At 39.1% G+C, this 21,390-nt stretch overlaps 1 protein-coding gene across 3 annotated transcripts in view; it reads right to left on the bottom strand.

The window, feature by feature from the left end:
- Positions 1-14,290: 14,290 nt before the first annotated feature.
- Positions 14,291-21,390, bottom strand: part of VPS41 (VPS41 subunit of HOPS complex) — a 208,942-nt gene continuing 201,842 nt past the window's right edge. For all 3 annotated transcript variants that reach the window (XM_054564168.1, XM_054564169.1, XM_054564170.1), the window contains 2 exons: positions 16,313-16,392; positions 14,291-15,764 (listed from right to left, as the gene is read on the bottom strand). In XM_054564168.1, the coding sequence (XP_054420143.1) occupies positions 15,684-15,764; positions 16,313-16,392 (161 nt within the window). In that variant the 3' untranslated portion in view covers positions 14,291-15,683. The remainder of the gene's footprint in view (positions 15,765-16,312; positions 16,393-21,390) is intronic.

Consider the following 21,390-nt stretch of genomic DNA (forward strand, 5'->3'; position numbering starts at 1 on the left):
TCGCTCATGCGCTCAAGCACTGCTGGTGCGAGTACAGATTCATAGAGTCTTTCTGGGGGGCAATTAAGGTAATATGTCTCAAAATCTTAAAAATGAGCATATTTGGGGCTGAGGATTTATTGTAAGGACATCATGCAACAAAAATATATAGGTACAGATATAATCTACAGATACGTATGTCGATATCTATCAAAATATCTGTCCATCTAAAGATAGAGTGTGGAGGGTGGGAGTGGCGGAGGGCAGCAATGATAGGCCTCTCCTCAGGTGGTGGTCTTATGTTTTCCTTCTGTTCCTTTTTTTTTTTTACCTTAAACTGTATCAGGAAGGAAATAATATCAAAATGTTGATTATCTCGAATACTGGAATTAGGGGTGATTTTTAAAACAATTATATTGTGCAGTTTGGCATTTTCCAAATTTTCTTCAGTGAAAACACAAACTTGCTTTTATAATCAGGAAAAAATTTTTTAATGCTAAAAACTACCAAGAAATAAATTCCTAATGGAAAAAAAAGAGAGGGAAGGATAAACTAAACCTACAAGTTAAAAAAGAAACATATCAATGTGACTTATTTGGCTCATGATTTGGACAAACTGCAAAAACTTTTGAAATACAAACAGGTTACTGTGACTAATAACTGGATATATAATGATATTAAGAAATTATTAATTTTTAGATATAATGTAGCTTTTTTTTTACAAAATCATTTTTTTCCTCCATGTACAAAAATGTTTATGAATGACATAATATGATGTGTCAGATTTGCTTTAAAATTAGCTGGTGGCGTAGGGAGAGGATGGGGAGGGTACAGAAGAAACAAGATTGAATAATAACTAATAATAATTGAAGTTAAAGGATGGGTACTTAAGGTAGGTACTTATTATAATCTATTTTTGTAAGTGTTTGAAAACTTCCATAATAAAACATTGCACATAGTTACTAACAGTGGACAACACTGTTGTAACTAAGTAGGGCCCCATGCGGCATAGCAGGGGCATGTAGGGGGTACCACTGGAAGCCTGCCTGCCCCTTGTTTTCAACTGTCACATTCATTCCTTCCAAAAATGCCTCTCATGTTTTGCACCTCAAATTTGAAGCCATTTAATCTCCCAATTATCATCCTTCTTGCTTCTGTTGTGGGCTCAGAATGATTTCTCTGTCTTGGCCAAGAGCCCATTGACCTGATAACTCTTAAAAATATTCCCCATGGCTGGGCCTTGGGACCTCCATCCTCACTTCCTTCTTTACCCTGACTGGGCCTAGGGCATGCCTACAAGACTTACTCCCTTAGTGTGAAATCAATGTCTATTGTCTAAGAATCCTGGAGTTGAGGGTTTGTACCAGTCACTTTTTCTGTTTTCTAGCTGTGCTGCTATTATGGTTAATGCATGTCAGTGCTACCACTCAAAGGAGAATATCAGCCTTTTAAAGGTGAGCATTAGTTTTTTTGAAAATAAATCTTGTGGGTACATGTTGTTCTATTATCCTTCCTAAATGACCCCAAAGTTCTCATATTAACTTGAACTGACGATAAAAATAAGCAATATATGTTTTCCTTATATACACTTTTCTTGTATTTCTTAGAAAAATTATTACTAGTTATACTCATGTGCCATGCAACAATATTTTCACCAATGATGAACAGTATTTACAGTAGTGGTATATCGTACAGCCTGGGTGTGTAGTAGGCTAGACCATCTGAATTTGTGTAAGTGCACTCTATGCTGTTTGCATAATGATGAAATAGCCTAAAACTTTCTCGGAACATGTCCCCCTCGTTAAGCAGCACGAGCCTGTACCGCTGACTGGTAGAAAGGCGGACTGCAGCAGTGGGAGTGAGGGTGGACTGCACAGCATACGTTGCTTTCGCCTCAGTCGCTGGGCTTTGATAAGCATGCCATGTAACCTGCGATATCAGTCCTTACACTGTTCATGAAGACTCATGTTTCTTGCTAAATATATTGAATTTTTCATTTATAAATATTCTCAGGTGTAACATCTTCAAAATATGTGCAGTGTCAGGCTGAGTTGGACCACAGATTCTCCCAAGTGGAACTAAGATCATGTGGAAGGTGGGTAACCTCTTATGAAGGGTGCTTTGATTGACCTAGAAAAGTCCAAGTACTAAAGACATGTTTCATGCCTATATTGTTACCACTGACTTCATGGTTTTCCATATCAACAAAATGGTCTTTCCAGTCTGATCATGTTGTTCCCTGCCTAAACACTTCAATGATTCCCATTTCCCCCCGTCCACCTCCTCACTCCGTACAACTTTGAGAAATACAGTCCAGCCCCACAGCATGGCCTGCGCATCCTTCACAGCTTGACCCATTTACTTGTCTCCTCCTATCTTGCATTTCCGTTATGTGACAAACAGCCTTCTCACATAAGCTGCTTCTTCTACTTGACCTCTTGCCGGGTTTTTTTGGTACATAAGGCAGTTTAATGCCGATGAACTAAGAAATAACTAACTTGCTAATACATATGTATATTTTCAGAATTGGCTCAGGTAGTTTTCCTCAGTCCATATCTCGGTGAGATGATTTACTCGTCTGCTCGTATGGCATTTTATACTTTTCCCTGGTTTGAAATGATCTGTTTGCATCATGGTGCTGGTTATTTACCTATTATTCCTCAGCACCACATCTGCTCTTCCATATTTTGTTGGGGCTGGAAGTCTGCAAACTACATTTTCTAGATTCTGTTACTGGCCAGATTTTTATGGTCTAGCAACACAAAACATGACTGGGAGCTCAGAAGGCAGGAGGAAGAAAAAATCTTCTGACTTCTGACCCCCACAGTGTGTGCAGCTTTGCTGGCAGCAGCTGATAGGTTGCTTGTGGTTGCTAGCACTGCCACAGTTAGAGCAGGGCTGCGGTCATTTCAGACTCCAGCAGCACCTTCTGGCAGTTTCATCATCAGGCAATGCGGCATCGCTTCAGCATATGCAGAACTGACTGAAGACCTTTCACAGCAAAATGGCCGAGCACACCTGCCCGTGGGCTCTAGCCCAGGGGTATTCATATCTTCCCATATCTGAGTATCACCCCTCCTTCCCATGTGCTTTGCCAGTCTCTTTTTTTCCTTTTGCTTTTTTAAAGCCCTTAGAGCATCTTTGTCAAAACATCCCTGTGTTAGATTTCCTTTGTTTGAAATGTTATGCGGTTTCTCTTTGCTTGATCTCTGAGAGAAACTCTAATTAGTTATAGTTTCTTGAGGGCAGGGATTCTCTTATTCAAATTTTATTTTAACCCTGCCCCCAGATACTACATAGAATACAGCAATCTTGTAAGTGTGTGAGGAGAAATTGTGGACATTTCTTAGGGAGGTGTTTTTTGTTTGTTTGTTTTTGTAAATAGGTTTATGGGTGTTACATAATATATTAAACATATATTTACTTTAATGTTTCCTTCTAACCCAGCCTCCTCCCCACTCTCAATGTCCATCTTTGTGGTTAGTTAGGACGGAACTCACTCTTATCCAGTGGCTCCAAGTGTATGCATATGAACCAAATTGGGCCAATCACCATTAATATAGAGAATTTTCTGGAACTATTGGGAGAGGGCTCTCTTTCCTCTGAGCTGTCCCTCATATGGACTCTAAATGCCTTTCTAGGAAAAACCTTAGTTTTGTTGAGGCTAGTATGTCTTTCCCATTCAGGAACATAATCATTTCTTACTGAGAAGATAAATTTACCATTATTTTTGTGGCCACAAAGAAAAATTATATTCATAAAATCTTAGCTGTGGATACTGCCAGGGCTAGGATGCTGAGGGTATTAAAGTCATTTTTCTATATTAAATGAATATAGGAGATTGTAGGCACTTTGGGAAGAAAACTACAATCCAATGTGTTCCAATGATCTTGAAGTAGTACCCTAACTATGTACCAAGAGTGCATTCTTGAATACAGGGTCATATAAATGTTTTTTTGGCAGGGAATCAAAGATGTTTCAGGCAGAACTGAGGTTACTATTGAGGTTTAAAGAAGGAAGCAAGCTAAAAACTAAGCAGTTTAGTTCTTTGGTGGGTCTTCCATATTGTGCATCGAACAAAATGGTGTCCCTTTGGAAACTGGTGATTTCATGAGCACTTTCTGGATGACCATGAAGCAGACTCATTCTTCTACCATCTGGCTCACTTCTGGATTTGGTTAGCATGATAAGAGGAGTAGAGAGGCACAGCCCTTAGTAAAGTTGCACCAGCACCCTTTGTGAGCATTTAAGTCAAATAGAAATTAAGAATCTATTGTATTTAGGAGTTGAGGCATAGAACACTCCTTAGTTTTTATTCTTCATTTTTTTCCTGTGACAGGATGACATGTTGATTGAGATTTAAAAATAAAAAAGTACAGTGTGAAAACATAGAGGCTGGAGTGGCGAAGAGTCACAGAGACCTGCTTACAACTGATTCGGACACTTCCCAACTTGAGCAAGTCATTCTGCCTCTTTGGGTCTCAGCTACAATCTTTGTAAAAGGAAGATAATAGCACTTCTCTCCTTGAATTACTGTAACAGTTTCATTAGGTATGTACCTGGAAAACAGAAGTGAATATGAAGGAACATTCTAATTATGTACTGAGGGTACTCCCTTGAATAGCTGGTCATCTCAAGTCAGCTATTCCCAGCTCTTTTTGGTACCAATGTCTTTTTCATGATACTCTTATCGATCTACAGCATATCTGTAAAACATTTATTAAGACTTGAAAGTGTAGCAACCCCTTTAAGTAGGCCCTGAGGTATATATGGTGAAGAAAACAAGTCTTTGCCTTTCAGGGTTCCCATCTACTGGAGCAGACAGACATGTGGATGACTAGGACAGGCAATGGTAGAGAAAGGCACAAGCTGCTATGTGAACACAGAAAGGGAGAGGGAGGCCCATTCTGATTTATTCTGGATGTAGAAAATCCTGAGTTTTGGGAAAATGGCAACTTCAATGAAAGTGAGCCCTTTAACATACTGCTCTATCATCAAATTGTTACAGCTCACAGGCTGCTGTTCCCTGAACTATAGAACCCCTTGACCTCCCAATTCTAAGGCCAGTATCATTTCCACTGCTTCTTGTTCTTCTCCACCTACCTCTCCTTCTTTCCTTCTCCTCCTGTTCTTTCTCCTCTACCTCCTTGTCCTTCCTCAACACACCCACAGCACAGAGAGGTTCATGCCTGACTGTTTGAACTATCGTGAACCACAATGGCCTCTTGAACAGAGAAGAAGACAGAATGAAAACTGGCCCAGGATTAGACTTCTACAGGGGCTAACATGGCTTGCCTTCATTTATTAGATTTGGGCCTGGGGAGACTGCAGTAGAAACAGAATTAACTCTATTAGTCAGTGAACATCTTGGATTGGCCAGAAAGTTCATGTTTTTTTCTGTAAGATGGCTGTTATGGTGCTTAGTGTCTTGAACTTCATTTGAAGCAGTTTTGTTAGGTTGTATTGTGACAGCTGTCATATCAGTGTGCATTAAAAAATGCTTATCAAAATAGGTGAATTTTTGTGGAGCCATTTTAATATTGAAGATGGAAGAAAACAATATTTTCAGCATATTATGCTTTATTATTTCAAGAAAGATAAAAATGCAACTGAAACAAAAAAATTGTGCAGTGTATAGAGAAGGTGCTGTGATGATCTAATGCGTCAAAAGTGGTTTGCAAAGTTTCATGCTGGAGATTTCTCACTGGATAATGTTCCATGGTTGGGTAGACCAGTTGACATTGATAGCAATCAAATGGAGACATTGAGAATAATCAATATTATAACACGTGGAGGATAGTCAAATACTCAGAATATCCAAATCAATAAAGTAACTGGTGAAAATGAAAAATGTGCCTTTTATTTCATGGAAAAAACCATACAGACTTTTTGGGCCACCTGCTATATTTGAATGTCTTTTATATAAATACCAGGTACACAAGTAGGCACTGGGGATAGACATAGAATTGACACTCCTTGCTATCTGGGAATTAATAGTCTAGTGGGAATCAAATGATTACTTATTAAGAGTTCAAAAGCATTTGAAAATGGCAAGGTTGCTATAGATGCACTTACCAGGGAAGCTAGACTCATCTGGAATGCAGAGAAGGCAACTCTAGGGAAGCAATGTTAAAGCGGGATACTTAGGAATTGGGGAGGGGGGACTGGCAGAGTGGCCTACTCTCCTGTTTGTCACTACTTTCTCCTCCACTATTAGTAAGTTGAGCTCAGCCCTCCTTACTTGTGGAGGAGAGTGCCCCCTGCCACACTGGATGACACTGTTCACCACTGAGAAGCAATATGTGAGAATGTAGCTAAAAGTGCTGGCCCAAGTCCTGGGGAAGAGCCCATCCTCATGGTAAAACTCCAGGCAACCATGGGTTCTCTTAGGCTCATCAGTTTTCTCTGATTGCACAGGGAAGTTGACTGTGGGTGCCACCTCATCCAGCAAGTGGGTTGTGTCACCTCAGGCTGCTTAAGGGTGTCTTTTTCAGATAGAGCGCATGCCTCACCATGGTCCCCGCAGCCCAGGTACATCCTTCTTCCAGTTCCATGATCCTTACAATAAATTCTCCGTTTTGCCCAAGCTGAGTATGAACAGTGTTCCTCTCACTTGCAACTAAATCCTAACAAGGTCATGTTACTAAATGTCTGCAAAGGTGAAAATACATATTTTGAACCTAAATCTTAGCATAAGCATTTGTTATTGAAGTCAAAAATAATCTTAAAGAAGCTACCTATGTTGAAGTGAACTTCAAGTTAATGTTATCTACAAATATTTTACTGAGCTCTTAAGAGTACCTCTTCTAGATTTTTGAAAGTAGAAATGTATGTTCCTGAGTCTTTTCACATTGTTTTAAATAAACAGATAATTCCTGCTATGCTCTCATCAATACTTTTTGGTGGGGAAGCCTGGCACCAAAGAATCTGGAAGCATGCTAAGTAATACCTAGAGAAATGACAAAGACATATGGCATTTTGGGGAGAGATCCAGCATGTGAGTGGGCTCAGTGGTATGTTTGGTGTTTATCAGAAGTACAGGCAGCGGTCCCTTGGCAAGGGAGTGGCAGCATGTTCCTGTTGCTGAGACAAGAGTCCATTTATGGAACAAGGAATTATGTTGTACTCGTTTGCCTGGAGTGTCTTAACACAGTACCACATGCTGGATGGCTTAAACAATAGAAATCTATTTTCTCACAATTCTGGGGGCTAAGTCCAAGAACAAGGTTTCCTCAGCTTTGGTTTCTCCCAAAGCCTCTCTCCTTACCTGGCAGATGGTCACCTTCTCTGTGTGCTCCCATGGCCTTGCCTCTGTGTGTGCGCAGGTCTGTGTCCAAATTACCTCCTCTTATAAGGGTACCAGTCATAGTGGATTAGAGCCCACCCCTGTGACTTTACCTTAATTACCTCTTTAAAAGTCCTGATCTCCAAATAGAGTCATATTCTGAGGTGCTGGGGATTATAACTTCAACATATAAATTTGGGGGAAAACAGTTCAGTCTCAACACATATGGAAACATACTAATTTTCTTTTTTAGAAGATCAAAAGAAATGTTGGCAGCTCTGTAAGAACTAGCATTATTGTGAGCTGAATAATAATATACATTAATCTAGCAAAAAAATAAAAGCAAGCTGCAAAATGATCAGAAGGGAGAGACGAGTGGATCTTGCCCTGGGGGGGAAGATGGGAGAAAGGACCGTGGAGTAACACTGAAAGAACAGCCAGCCGGAGACATGGGTATTCAGACACATGGCAGATGGGCTCAGGATCTGAGTATAAAAATAACAAGAGTGTGAGAGGAACTGATTAAATTTGCTGTTTCTGGAGGGATTTAGATATGCTTAGAGTTGAAAGGGACTTTACAGACCAACTAATCAAACAGGTGGCCTTCGGGTCAGCCAGCAGCAACTGTGGCTGGAAACAGCCCTGCTCCTCCAGGGCGTGACCCTAGAGAGACTCGCTCATCTGTTGCTGGATTCTTGGATGTTAGATAGTTCTCTTGAGTTTACACCATTCTTGCTGTAGCTTTCACTGATTAACCTCAGCAATTGGACTTCTGATGCAATAGAAATGTATCTTTCTCCTTTGTATGTGTCATATTGTACTTTTCAACCTTGCAAATTAGTACAGCCCTCGGTTTTCAGGTCTTTGGAATAACTCACTATCCAATTCCTTCACTTGTTCTTTAAATGGTATGACTTCAAATTTTGTCACGCTTCTAGCTACTCCTCACTGCTTTATCAAATCACTGTTAAAAATTGTCCTAAACAAAGTGCTCTCACATGCTGAATGGAGAATATTGCTTTCCGTGAATAGGACAAATAGTCAATCAAAATGTTGCATTAGATCTTTTAGCATTCACTGACTGATGGTCCATATTTGTGGTCAAGGAACAATAAGCAGGCTGTTAATAAACACTTTCTGTATCGGTTATCTACTGCTGTGTAACAAATTCTGCCCCCTACATTTAGCAACTTAAAAACATTTATTATCTCACAGTTTCTGAGAATCAGGAACCCAGGAGTGGCTGAGGTGGGTGGTTCCAGCTTGGGGTCTTTCATGAGTTTGCAGTCAGCTGTTGGCTGGGGCTGCAGACTCTGAAGACCAGATCAGCACTGGAGGACCACTTCTAAGCTCCTTCCCTGCTGTTGTGTTGGCAGAGGCTTCACTTCCTCACCAAGTGGCCTCTCTATTCACAACACAGCATCCCCCAGGGCAAATGACATCAAACCACGGGGTCTTTTATGTCCTAACCTTGGAAGTGACATGCTATCAATTCTGCCACATACTATTAGTCACAGGTCAACCCTGGTAGCAGTGGGGATCATGGGATCACCTCACAGGCTGACATTTATCAAGCATTTGCTACATGCCGGTTACTTTTCCTATGCTTGTACTAGCTGAGCACTCTCCATGCATCATCTCAATGCTCTCAACAGCCTCCAAAGCAGACGCAATTATCATCATTCCATTTTACATTTGAGGCAACTGAGGCTAGAAATGTTAGGTAACTTAACCAAATTGTTTCTTAGGGAGAGCATGGATTAAGACATAGGTATAAATTCAGAGCAAAATGCTCCCCCCACCAAAAGAAAAGCCTCTATTCATTAAACTACTAACCAGGTCTCTCCTAACCCATCCTTGTATAAGTTATTTTTTAAGTATTGATTGAAGCAGTTTGCATTTCACCTCTATTAAGTTTTGCATACTTATTAAATATTACAAGGCAGTTTGCATTCTTGATTCTCTCATTTGTGAATTCCTTTCACCATACTTATGCCATCTACAGAGCCTTCTCCTATTTGCACACAGGTCATGATGAAAAACAGTGCTGAAGAAACCAGAATGCATAGATGTGTCTGTAAAACAGGATAAAAGTCCGGTGACAAAATGTACACATTAGGATAAAATAAAAGTCTGGTGACAAAATGTACATAGTTTTTGAAGTAGAATTATCTATAAAATTGAAGGTTAAAATTGTCTTCCATAGCCAAATTCATCAATATGGATATACCACAATGTAACTGAGGTTACCCAGTCTATGCTATGGCATTTATATAAAATTGTCTCAAGACCTTTATCCCTTTTCCTTTAGGAAGATCAGTCTTCTCCCAACATTTCAGCAGGTTCCAGGGTTCTTGTATTCCTGTTGTCACCTGTGGGTCTAAACTCTTGTTCCCAATCAACTCCAGCAGCTCCGGCCACTGTTTACTTCTGCTCTTCAGGGTCTTGGTTGTAGAACACAGCTTGTTTGTTTTCCCTAGAAACTACTCCCAGGTGACATTGTTTATATACTGGACTTTACTGGACATTTGGGGGAGATGGAAAGATTCAGTATCAATGTAACATAAAGTTGAGTATTAATATTTTTTTTCTTAAAAGTTCTTTGATCAGCTGGCTTGCTGGCTCTCTGCATTCCCCAAAATCTTTAACTCTCAGTTCCCCTCACTTCATAAAGCAGAGCAACTTGGGCCTGCATTCCTGATAGAGCTCTGGGCTAACCTTCATTATATAAGGATTCAATAATTTTCTCTGCTTTACAGCAAGGGATTTGAAGAGGTTTTGAAGTATCCATGTTTCCTCTCTCCTTGAGCCTCCAAGTCTATTGTCCCACCCGTCTTTGTAAGTGGAGATGAGCAGTGTATATATTTTTTTCCCTGGTAGGACTTACACAATTTCGCTTAGAAGGTAGAGCCTATCACTTTTGGTCTTAAGTAACATTATTTTCTTCCTTCTGTTATAAGCAGGATTGAACCAACAGAACTATGAGATACAGAGGGTTGCCAGGGAGAGTCCAGTTGGCTCAGATTAGTTTTTTAATACTGCCCCCTCACATTCTCAAAATGTCCTGGTTGGGATCATGATTTGTACAACCATTCTAGTCAAAGATGAGTTGACCAGAATTTTTAAAAAGTCTTTGATGTGACAACATCAAAGCAAAAGGAAGTCGAGGCTATTTGGTATAATTGGGGTAAAAAGCTAGATTAATTTTGGAAAAAATGCTTTAGTTTCATGCACTTGAATACATTGACCTATACTGACCTGACCTATTCAGGCATTTATAATTTCTGGGGTATGGGCCTTACCAATGTGTCTGACTTTTTACAGTGTATAGAGAGGTTCATTTTTAGAAAGTCACAGCATGAAAGGGGAACTAAGGAACGCAGACGTACTCGTCAGGTATCAATAAAGATAAATCACAGGAGCGACGGGAGCTAGCAGGGCTTGTCTCTGCCCTTTCTCTGCCATAATATTCCCCACACTCCTTCCTGAGGAAAGAACCCCACACCCAGGGGGAGAATGAGGTTTTGCTCTGCCCACCAGACAGACACCAGGGGACACTGCAGCATGCCTTTGGCGAGTCTAACAGATTTCTTTCCTCCTAGGAACAATTTTAGAGGGGATAAGACACAAATACAGGATATGAACACACAAATAGCTTTGTTATGTTTGTGCCACAGTGACTGGATGTTGGAGTGCAAATTAATATAGGTTGGGGAAAGGCAGAGTATGTTGAGAAAGAGGACATGAAGGTAAGACATTAAGCTGGACTTGGAAGGCTGGATAAGGAGGTGGAAGAGAGGAATGGAAGACATGGGAAGAATTTATCAGTAGAGATTTTAAGCACTGTGAATAGCAAAGTACCTGGGATCATGACTGGATCAGTCTGGAAGGAAGATTAATGTAGAAGTGAGGCGCATAATAAAATCAGAAAAGTGTGGATACTGGAGGCAGGAAAACTGGGAATTATCTAAAACCCATCGAGATACTAGGTAACAAGAACCTGGGTGCAAGACAGTGGCAATGAGAGTGAGAATGACAGTGTGATGCTGAGAAAGGACGGCAGACTGGGGAGGCAGAGGTAGAACACCACGGAAAGATATGGTTTCAATGGGATGAACGTGAGGATAAATTGTGCCGTTACAGAAGAAAGTAGACCAAGGGGACTTTTTTGATGGTGGTGGTGGGGATTGAGAGAGAGGAATATAAGGGAGTAGAAATGAGAGCAGGCCTATAGATGAGAACATCCACTGGGAGAGGGCCACGTGTACCAGCAATGTCACTCTTGTCATGGAATGCTGTAAAGCATGTGCTCTGTGTCTATCTGTCTATGATTTATCTATCTTGAACAGGGAAGAACAACTGGCCTTACTTTCCTTCATTCAGCATTTTCAAGTGCCTCGCTCTATCATGGGATTTATGAACATGATACATTGTCTTTACTGAGCTCACAGTCCACAGTCTGAGGCCAACATATGAGTGGAACTGGCAGAATAGTACTTTGGTGTAGTTCAAGGTGGGTTGTTTCCCTCCCACCCCTGGGCTTTCAGCTATTGCTCCCTTGTTCATAGTAAAACAGCAACAAGGGCAGGAATGATACAGCAGAGGAGGAGAAACAAACCTTTGCTTTTTAAGTTCCAAAATAGGTTCTTAAAAATTTAAGAGTACAGAGCTAGCAGAAGCTTCAGCCTGTTGAGTGTCAAAAATCAAAGTTGACACCAAAAACTGTACTTGATAATAACACGAGAGCCAGTCCCACTGCCCTGTAAGGATGTGCTGGACCACACTGGGGAAGGGCCGGATGAGAATGGCTCAAGGAAAAGAGCTGAGAGGAAAGGGGCTCAGGGGGATGACGAAGAGATAGACCCAGCAGAGGTTTGGAGCTTTGAGAGCAGAAGGCCCTTACTTTCAATTTCCTTTGAGAGGTAGCAAACCTTTCAAACCAAATGCCCACCTTCTCCAAACTTTCCCAGAGGCATGGAGGGGAAGCAATAAAGATCAATTTGGTTGGCAAGTATTAATTTCCCACAGCATCCAAGCCACAAGGCAGACAGAGGTGGGAGTCTGCAGAAGATTGGTGTTTGGCAGCAGCAAGGGTAGTCCGAGGACCGAGGACCAGGGATTAACTGTAGCTGCCAATGCCGGGAGCGGATGCAGGTGATAGAAGGCCGTGGGATGCCAGTATGGACAGAAGCTAACTGATGACATGCCTCCTCCTCATTGATACTGGACACAATGCGACAATCCCTACCATACCCCAAAACTTATAGGTAACACCAGGTGTCCCTGAGCTATCTAGAAGACCCTGATTTATCTCAGTTTAGCATGACTAAGAAGAAATTTAGGCTACTAGGTATAATTCAGACCTGAGAAGATTATTTTCTTCTTTATCTTCGTCATTCTTTTACCGACCTGAGTTTGTGGATTGAGATTATACTTGCTTCAAGACAACTGCAGTGCAGCGTGACAAAGGCAGACAGAGCCCTGAGTGCTCTATGAAGACAAGTGAGGGGTCTCCTATCCAGTCTGAGGCGGCTGGAGTGAACAACGTGCCACACTGAGTAGAGTACTGTGGGGTGAAGGAGAGCAGCTGCGAGGTAAGGGTCCCTCTTCCTAGACAACCCCTAATGGCCACAGTTCAGAGAGTGATAAAAATGAGGATGCCAAGTGAAATGAAATGGGTTGACTGGGTCAAGCCAGAATCCCAAAATGTAGGGCATTCTTGAGGGGCTGAAGAAGAGAAATGACACTTTCATTTCGGAACAACCATTCTGGGTGAATGTAAAGGGCTGGGGACTGAGTTCTTCATTCTCCCTCCTGTCTTGTCTTTACTACTAACATCACATTGATTCCAATCATCCCAAAGCCTGGACTGCATCAGAAAAGAGGAAGGCATGTCTTTCCAAATTTTATAAAGTGACAATCAACAATGAGTCCAGAAATAAGTGTTTGGGAAATCAAAATTACTGTTTAGTATCAAAATTGGTAGAGTGTTAATAGCCTCTTACGCACATAAGTACACACCTAATATTCCTTATTTAGTGTTACTAAGAGTGAACTTTGGAATAATTTGATAAATGTGTATACTTGTATTTACTCAAAGTTTACTTTAAAGTAGCAATTCGCACTGCTTTGTGCAGCACGCCCTCTGGTGGAGTGGGGCCAGTGGTGCCCTTGGCCTACTTGCAGGGCGGCTTTGTGTGGTGCTCCTCTCAGTGATTCTGTAAACCATTAGTACTTTATGAGAAATCCCTTTCTGCTGCTAGAATGGATTTTGCTTTCTATATACTGACCAAAATAGGTTAAAAAAAAATTTCTAAAGAAGGATCAATATGAAATGGTTAGGATTGTGACTCCGAAGTCCGACTGTACGACCCACTGGCCTGCTACCTGACTTGAGACAAAGTGCGCTGTGTGCCCCAGTCTCCCCATCTGTAAGATAATGATGACACCTATCTTACAGGGCTGGCGTGATGAAGAAATGAGGTAACACATGCCAAGGGCTTAGTGCCAGAAACCTAGTAATTGCTCATAAATGTTTGTTTTTTATAATATTGAAAAATAGAGTTTAACGCTGTAACTAAATTAAATATTTATTGAGAACTCAAAAATTCTCAAAGATGAACATACTTAAACTAGTATAAAATCCTTTTCGCTAAAAAAAGCAAAATAAAACTGCTATCACACAACTTTTAACTTGGCTGTTTCACACTCAGAGAATGGCTTTCTTGAAGGAGAGGATACAAAACATGTACTTTGCAACTATGTTTTTCTTTTGCAATGTAAGTGGAGTAGCTTGGCTTTTTACCGCTAATTCAAATTGGGACTTACTTGCTGAGTTTGTTTTTATTGTGCAGGAAAGATTTATTTGGTTAAAACACAAACAAAAACTGAAAACTAATTTGTAGCAGAAAGATCACTAGTCTTGGAATAAGGGAATATTGAGAGGACTGAGGGTAACATTCACAACAACAAAGGACATTCCAGTTCTAATTATTTAAGACCATCAGAAAGAGCCTGCCGCCTAATAGGCAACATTCTTTTTACCAAGAATGTAATGAGATGCACTGTGTGCTTCTTCAGAGCTTGGCCCTATGGTTTCTTAAAGCAGAGCCCTGTGTAATGAAGTAAGGCAGTCACCTCTGCCACTGTGATTAACATCTCTACATTTTGGTTTCTTCACCATTGCACTGAGGGATATAATATTTTCTTCTTGGGGCGCCAGGAGAACTGAGTTGTTGCTCAGGGAAATGTCTGCACTGATTTTGGGGCTGGTAAGTGCTCAGTACTCATTAGAATCCTGCCCCGTCCCCCAAAAGACTGAATCAGAAAGCTGCATGGAACGAAGCAGATTTCCTGTCCATGGAACTAAGAGAGTGGGTGGGGGCTGTGAGTATATGTTTATGGTTTTTCACCCTTTGTGTGATGGCAACATACCCCAGTATAGATGAAGCTAATAACCAGAAAACATTCACAAGTTTGCATTCTCTCCCTCTATCCTATGCCAAGTTATACAAGGGCAGAGGAGGCTCCAGAGAAGAACAACTTTATTAAGCCCATCCTTTGCCATCAGACAGTCCCATTTCTCCTGAGAACCCTTCAGATTCTACAGTATCACTCATCTTCTCCCTGCTGGCAAAACCTAACCACAACCTGCCACACTCTATGGTGCTGGGAATATGTTCTGTTCCTTAAGGGGGTACCAGAATTCTTGACTGAAGCTGTTCAACCCAATAAACAGGAGTCTTCCATGTGGGCAGAGCTAACATTTATTCAGTCAACAAATGCTGAGTGCCTGCCAGGGCCACACGCTGCTAGTCATCAGAACACACAGAACTTGTGATCAGTAACATGAAACTGCATAACATCAGCCTGCTCACGTCACCCAGATGTCACTGAGTGACAGTGTGCACAATATTTCATTAAACACCTATTAACATAATAACCACAGCTGATGACATCACAAAAAGCCAAACTCAGAATGCAAGAATTGCAGAGCATATAGACCAAGGTCCAATGCGGCAGGAATTGGCTGGACAGCAACATGGCTGATGCTCAGACAGCAGGGGACAATCCTCCACGGTCTACTTTGGGGATGAACAATTTTACTTGGATCTAAAGATTTCTTTCTAACTCCCAAATTTATGTTTCCATTCCTCAATAAAGAGTGAGCCAAACAAATAAATGATGAAATATTGACAGTGAACCCAACTATTTCAAGGTATGGATGGGAAAAAACCTAACATCTTTATCAACTGCAAAGAGAAAACTCTACTAGACAGTTGAATATGACAAAAGGTTTTTTTGGAGCATAACATAAATGTACAAAACTCTTAACAGCACTGAAATCAGCAAATGCTTCTGTTGTTGCAAATACCATCTTCAAAAGAGCAGTGAGGAAGAGACTGACAACAGAAGAGAGCTATTTTTTCATCTCCAAAATGGCACTTCCTGGTCCACGGTGCTTAGCACTGCAGATGTTGCAGAACTGCGCAGGAGAGGTCTACAATGCAATTTAAAAACATAGATTAAAGAAAAAAATCTTCTCTTTCTACTTTCATATTCAGAAATATTATGGGAGCATCGGTGAGGGGACAGGGAGGATGCTATGAAATGTCATTTCTTTTCCTTGAGATTATTGCTGGTTCACATAGGATTCCATCTAGAACAGCTGTTATGCAAAGGATATCCCACAGCAAAACAAGTCCAATGTGACACAGAGGAACATGACACTAAAGAGCAGTGTCATGATACGGAAATCAAGTTGAGAGAGTTGTACAAAACATAAAATGGTTCTCACTGTAATTCACGTATCTATAGCTCAACAGTCATCAATTTTACCCAAATTAGAATATGATTTTATAATGCTTAGTATAATACACTAAACATTTTTACATTTGAGAATTAAATGAATTAATTTTCCTTATATGATATAAAACGGTATTATAATTTTGAGAATCCACAGAGCCATAGGATGACAGGCTTCAATTTTGAGCACATCTCTCTGCTTAAATTTCTCTTTAGTTGATGGGGGCCTAGCTGCCAACTCACCATGCTGGGCACGGGCAGACACTCCTTGTGGAACATATGCCGGCAGTGGAAGACCACTACGCTGAAGGGTTTAGCTGCATCTTGGGGTAGAGGGCAGAAGAGAGAAGGACTCAATGCAACAAGCAAATCAGAAACTCTAAAACCAGTCTTTTTCTTTTTTCCCCTACCCTCTCATCCCCCCTTGACAACTGTCAGTTTTTTTCTCTCTCTACGTAGATCTGTTTTGTTCATTTTTTAAATAAAGATTTCACATATAAGTGAAATTATATGGTATTTTTATTCCAAGTTCTTTCACTTAGCACCTTCTAGGTACATCCATACTGTTGCAAATGGCAAGATTTTTTTTATGGCTGAGTAATATTCCATTGCCTATACCACATCTTCTTTATCCATTCATCTACTTATTGATAGACACCTAGGTAACTCCTAGCTCCTACATCTTTGCTATTATACATAATGCTGCAATGAACATAGGGGGGTATGTATGTCTTTTTGAATTCATGTTTCTGTTTTCTTCGGATCAATACCCAGTAGTGGAATTGCTGGATCATTTGGCAGCTCTATTTTTATTTTTACTTTTTGAGGAATATCCATACTTTTTTTCCACAGTGGCTGCACCAATTTATAATCCCAACAGTGCACAAGGGTTCCCTTTTCTCCACATCCTCACCAAAACTTGTTATTTGTTGACTATTTGATGATAACCATTCTGACATATGTGAGGTGATATCTCATTGTGGTTTTAATTTATATTTGCCTGATGAGTACAGATGTTGAGCATCTTTCTATATTTCTGTTTACCATCTGTATATGTCCTCCTAGGAGAAAATGTATATTCAGGTCCTCTGTCCATTTTTTAATCAGACTGTTTAAGTTGTAAAAGTTCCTTATACATTTTAGATATTAACCCCTTAGTGTTAAGTTGTAAAAGTTCCTTATACATTTTAGGTATTAACCCCTTATTGGATGTATCATTTGCGAATATTTTCTCCCATTCAGTTGTCTTTTTATTTTGTTCATGATTTCCTTCACGGCACAAGAATTTCTCAGTTTGATGGAGTCCCATTTGTTAATTTTGTTGTTGCTGTTGCCCTTGCTGGAGGAGACACATCCCAAAAGATATAGCTAAGAGCAACGCCAAAGAGTTTATTGCCTATGTTTTCTTCTAGTTTTATGGTTTCAGTTCTTAAACTTAAGCCTGATCCATTTGTAGTTGACTTTTGTATATGGTCCAATTTAGAAAGTGCCCCTATTTCTTTATTTGTGTGTGTATATGTCCAGTTTTCCCAACACCATTTACTTACAAGACTGTTTTTACCCCATTGTATATTTTTGTTTCCTTTGTCATAAATTAATTGACCATATAAGCAAGAGTTTATTTCTGGGCTATTTTATTCCACTGATCTATATGTCTGTTTTTATGCCAGTAAGCACTGTTTTGATCATTTAAAGTTTTGTAGTATAGTTTGAAATCTGGGAGTGTGTCGCCTTTCCCTTCTTTTTCAAGGCTTCTTTGGCTGCTCAGAGGTCTTTTGTGGTTCCACATACATTTTAGGATTAGCTGTTCTAAGAAGAATGCCACCGGTATTTTTAATGAGATAGAAGTAAGATAGCTTAACATAGTAGTAAGGACATTTAACCAGCATTAATCTTTCTAGTCCATGAATATGGTATATCCTTTCATTTACTTGGATCTTCTCCAATTTCTTTCTTTACTTTCTCACAGTTCTCTCAGGACAAGTCTTTCACCTATTTGGTTAAATTTACTCCTAGGTTGTTTGTTTTTTGATGTAATTGCAAATAAGATTTTCTTAATTTCTCCTTCTGATCATTCATTATTGGTTAAAGAAACAGAAAAAATTCTGTATAATGATTTTTGTATCCTGAAATTTTACTGAATTCATTTATTAATTCTAATAGTTTCTTAGTGGAGTTATTAGAGTTTTCCCTAAATAATGAGTGTTTTATTTCTTCCTTCCTGAGTTAGATGTCTTTTATTTCTTTTTCTTGTCTGACTGCTGTGGCTAGGACTTGCAGTTCTATGTTGAATAGAAGTGGTAAGAGTGGACATCCTTTTCTTGTTCCTGATCTTACGGGAAGGCTTTCATTTCAGCTTTTCACCATTGAGTATAATATTAGCTATGGGGTTGTCATATAGTCTTTATAATATTGAGGTATGTTCTTTCTATACCCACTTTGTTGAGAGTTTTTATCGTAAAAGGATGTTAAACTTTGTCAAATCTGTTTTCTGCTTCTACTGAAATGATCATATCACTTTTACCCTTTATTTTGTTAATGGGGTGTATCATGTTGATTGATTTATGGGTAATGAGGCCTCCTTGCATCCCTGGAATAATCTTACTTGGTTATGGTGTTTAATCCTCTTAATATATACTTCATCTGGTTTACTAAGATTTTGAAAACTTCTGCATCTATGTTCATCAAAGATATTGACCTATAATTTTCCTTTTTTGTATTGTCTTTCCCTGGTTTTGGCAGCATTTATGAATGCTGACTTCATAAAATGAGTTTGGAAGTGTTTCTTTCACTTTAATTTTAAAAATAGTTCAAGAAGAATAGGTATTAATTCTTCTTTAAATGTATGGTAGAATTCCCCTGTGAAGCCATCTGGTCCTGGGCTTTTGTTTATTGGGAGTTTTTTGATTCTCTGTTCAATTTCCTTGCTAGTAACTGGTCTGTTTAGATCTTTCATTACTTCCTGCTTCAATCTTGTAAGAAATTGATCGATTATGTGTCAAATTTGTTGGCATGTAATTGTTCAAAGTATTGTTTAATGATTCTTTGTATTTCTGTGGTGTCCGTTATTAACTTTTCTTTCATTTATGATTTTATTTATTTAGGCTCTCCTTCCTTTATTCTTGATGAGTTTGGCTAAAGGTTTGTTAATTTTGTTAATCCCTTCAAAGAACCAACTCTTCGTTTCATTGAACTTTTCTACTGTTTCTTAAATTTCTATTTTGTTTATCCATTCCAGTCTTAATTATTTCCTTCCTACTGTTTACTTTGGGTTTTATTTGTTCCCTCCCCCCCCACCCCCCATAGACATAGAGTTAGGAGGTTTATTTGGAGCTTTTCTTGTTTCCTGTTGTAGGCCTATGTAACTATAGGCATCCAACTTAGAACTGTTTCTGTTGCATTCCAAAAATTCTGAAAAGTTGTCTTTTTATCTTCACTTGTGTCAAGGTAGTTTTTGAACACTTACTCGATTTCTTCTTTGATTCACTGGTTGTTTACTTTTCATGCTGTTTAGTTTTTATGAGTTTGTGGGTTTTTTCCAAATTTTGAAAAATTTCATAGTTGATTTCTACTTTCCTGCCATTGCAGCTGGAGAAGATGCTTGATATGATTTCAATCTCCTTGAGTTTACTGAGGCTTGTTATGTGGCTTAATATGTGATCTATTCTGGAGAAGGTTCTACATGCACTTGTAAAATTGTATATTCTATTCTAAAGTTTTTGGGAGAAATGTTCTGTAAATATCTATTAAGTTGACCTGGTCTAATGTGACACTTAAGAACATTATTTCCTTATTAATTTTGTCTCAATGAATTTATCTATTGATGTGAGTGGGGTATTAAAATCCCCTATTACTAATTTCTCCTTTTATCTGTCCATTAACACTTGCTTTATATATTTAGTTGCTCCTACGTTGGGTCACAGATAGTTATGATTGTTATATACTTTTTTTGGATTGACCATTTAATAATTATGTATGTCTTCTTTGCCTTTTTGTTACATATTTTGTTTTAGAGTCTATTTAGTCTGATATGAGTATTGCCACACATGCTATTTTTTCATTTCTATTTGCATGGAATATCTTTCATCATCTCTTTACTTTCAGTCTATGTCTCCTTTGATTTGAAACTTCTTGTAAGCAGCAAATAGGTGAGCCATTTTTTTAATCATTCAGCCACTCTGTCTTTTTTTGAGGTATTTTTTATTTTATTTATTTATTTTTTAGAGAGAAGGGAGGGATGGAGAAAGAGTGGGAGAGACACATTGACTGGTTGCCTCTTGCATGCCCCCAACTGGGGAACTGGCTCACAATCCAGGCATATGCCCTGACTGGGAGTCAAACCAGCGAACTTTCCATTTGCCAGCCAATGCTCAATCCACTGAGCCATACCAGCCACAATACCACTCTATGTCTTTTTATCGGAGCACTTAGTGCATTTTAGATTTAAATTAATTATAACTATGTGCTTACTGACATTTTGTAAATTGTTTTTGGTTTACAGTTCTGTTCTTTTCCTTTCTTTTGTTTTCTTCCCTTGTGGTTTGCTGGTTTTCTTTAGTTTTTTGTTTGAGTTCTTTTCCCTTTATTCTTTTGTAGGTTTTTGATTTGTGGTTACCATAAGGTTTATGTATATCATTCTACATCTATAACAGTTTACTTTAAGCTGATAGCTGTTTAAGTTTGAATACATTCTACAAGGACTGTATTTGTACACCCCTCTCCACATTTTAAGTTTCTGATGCCATACTTTAGATGTTTTTGTGTTGTATATCTTCTAACTACTTATTGCAGTTTGAGTTTAGTACTTTTGTTTTTTGACCAAAATGTAGTAGCTTTTTAAATGTCTGATTTGCTGTATTTATTAACTGTTTGGCTTTATCTGTGATATTTTCCTCTTCTCACATTTTCTTATAGGACGGTTTTAATGGTGATAAACTCCTTTAGTTTTTGTTTGGGAAATTCTTTTCTCACCTTCAATTCTGAATTACCTCAGGGGGTAAATTATTCTAGATTATAGGTTCCTTTCTTTCAGCACTTTAAAGATGTCCTGCTACTCTGTTCCGGTCTGTAAAGTTGAGGTTAAATAATAAGCCTTTTGGGGTTTCCTTTGTATATTCACTAGTTGTTTCCTCTTGCTTTGTTCAAGGTTGTCACTTTATATTTAACTGTTGCCAATATAATTACAGTATGTCTTGGTGTGGTCTCTTCGGGTTTATCTTATTTGGAATTCTCTGTGCTTTCTGAACCTGGGTTTCTGTTTCCTTTTACAAGTTAAGAAAGTTTTCAGCTGTAATTTCTTTAAATAAAATTTCTGTTCCTTT

Source organism: Pteronotus mesoamericanus, unplaced genomic scaffold, assembly GCF_021234165.1.
Source record: "Pteronotus mesoamericanus isolate MK-2021 breed Mesoamerican mustached bat unplaced genomic scaffold, CSHL_Meso_final scaffold_85, whole genome shotgun sequence".
NCBI classification, from domain to species: Eukaryota; Metazoa; Chordata; class Mammalia; order Chiroptera; family Mormoopidae; genus Pteronotus; species Pteronotus mesoamericanus.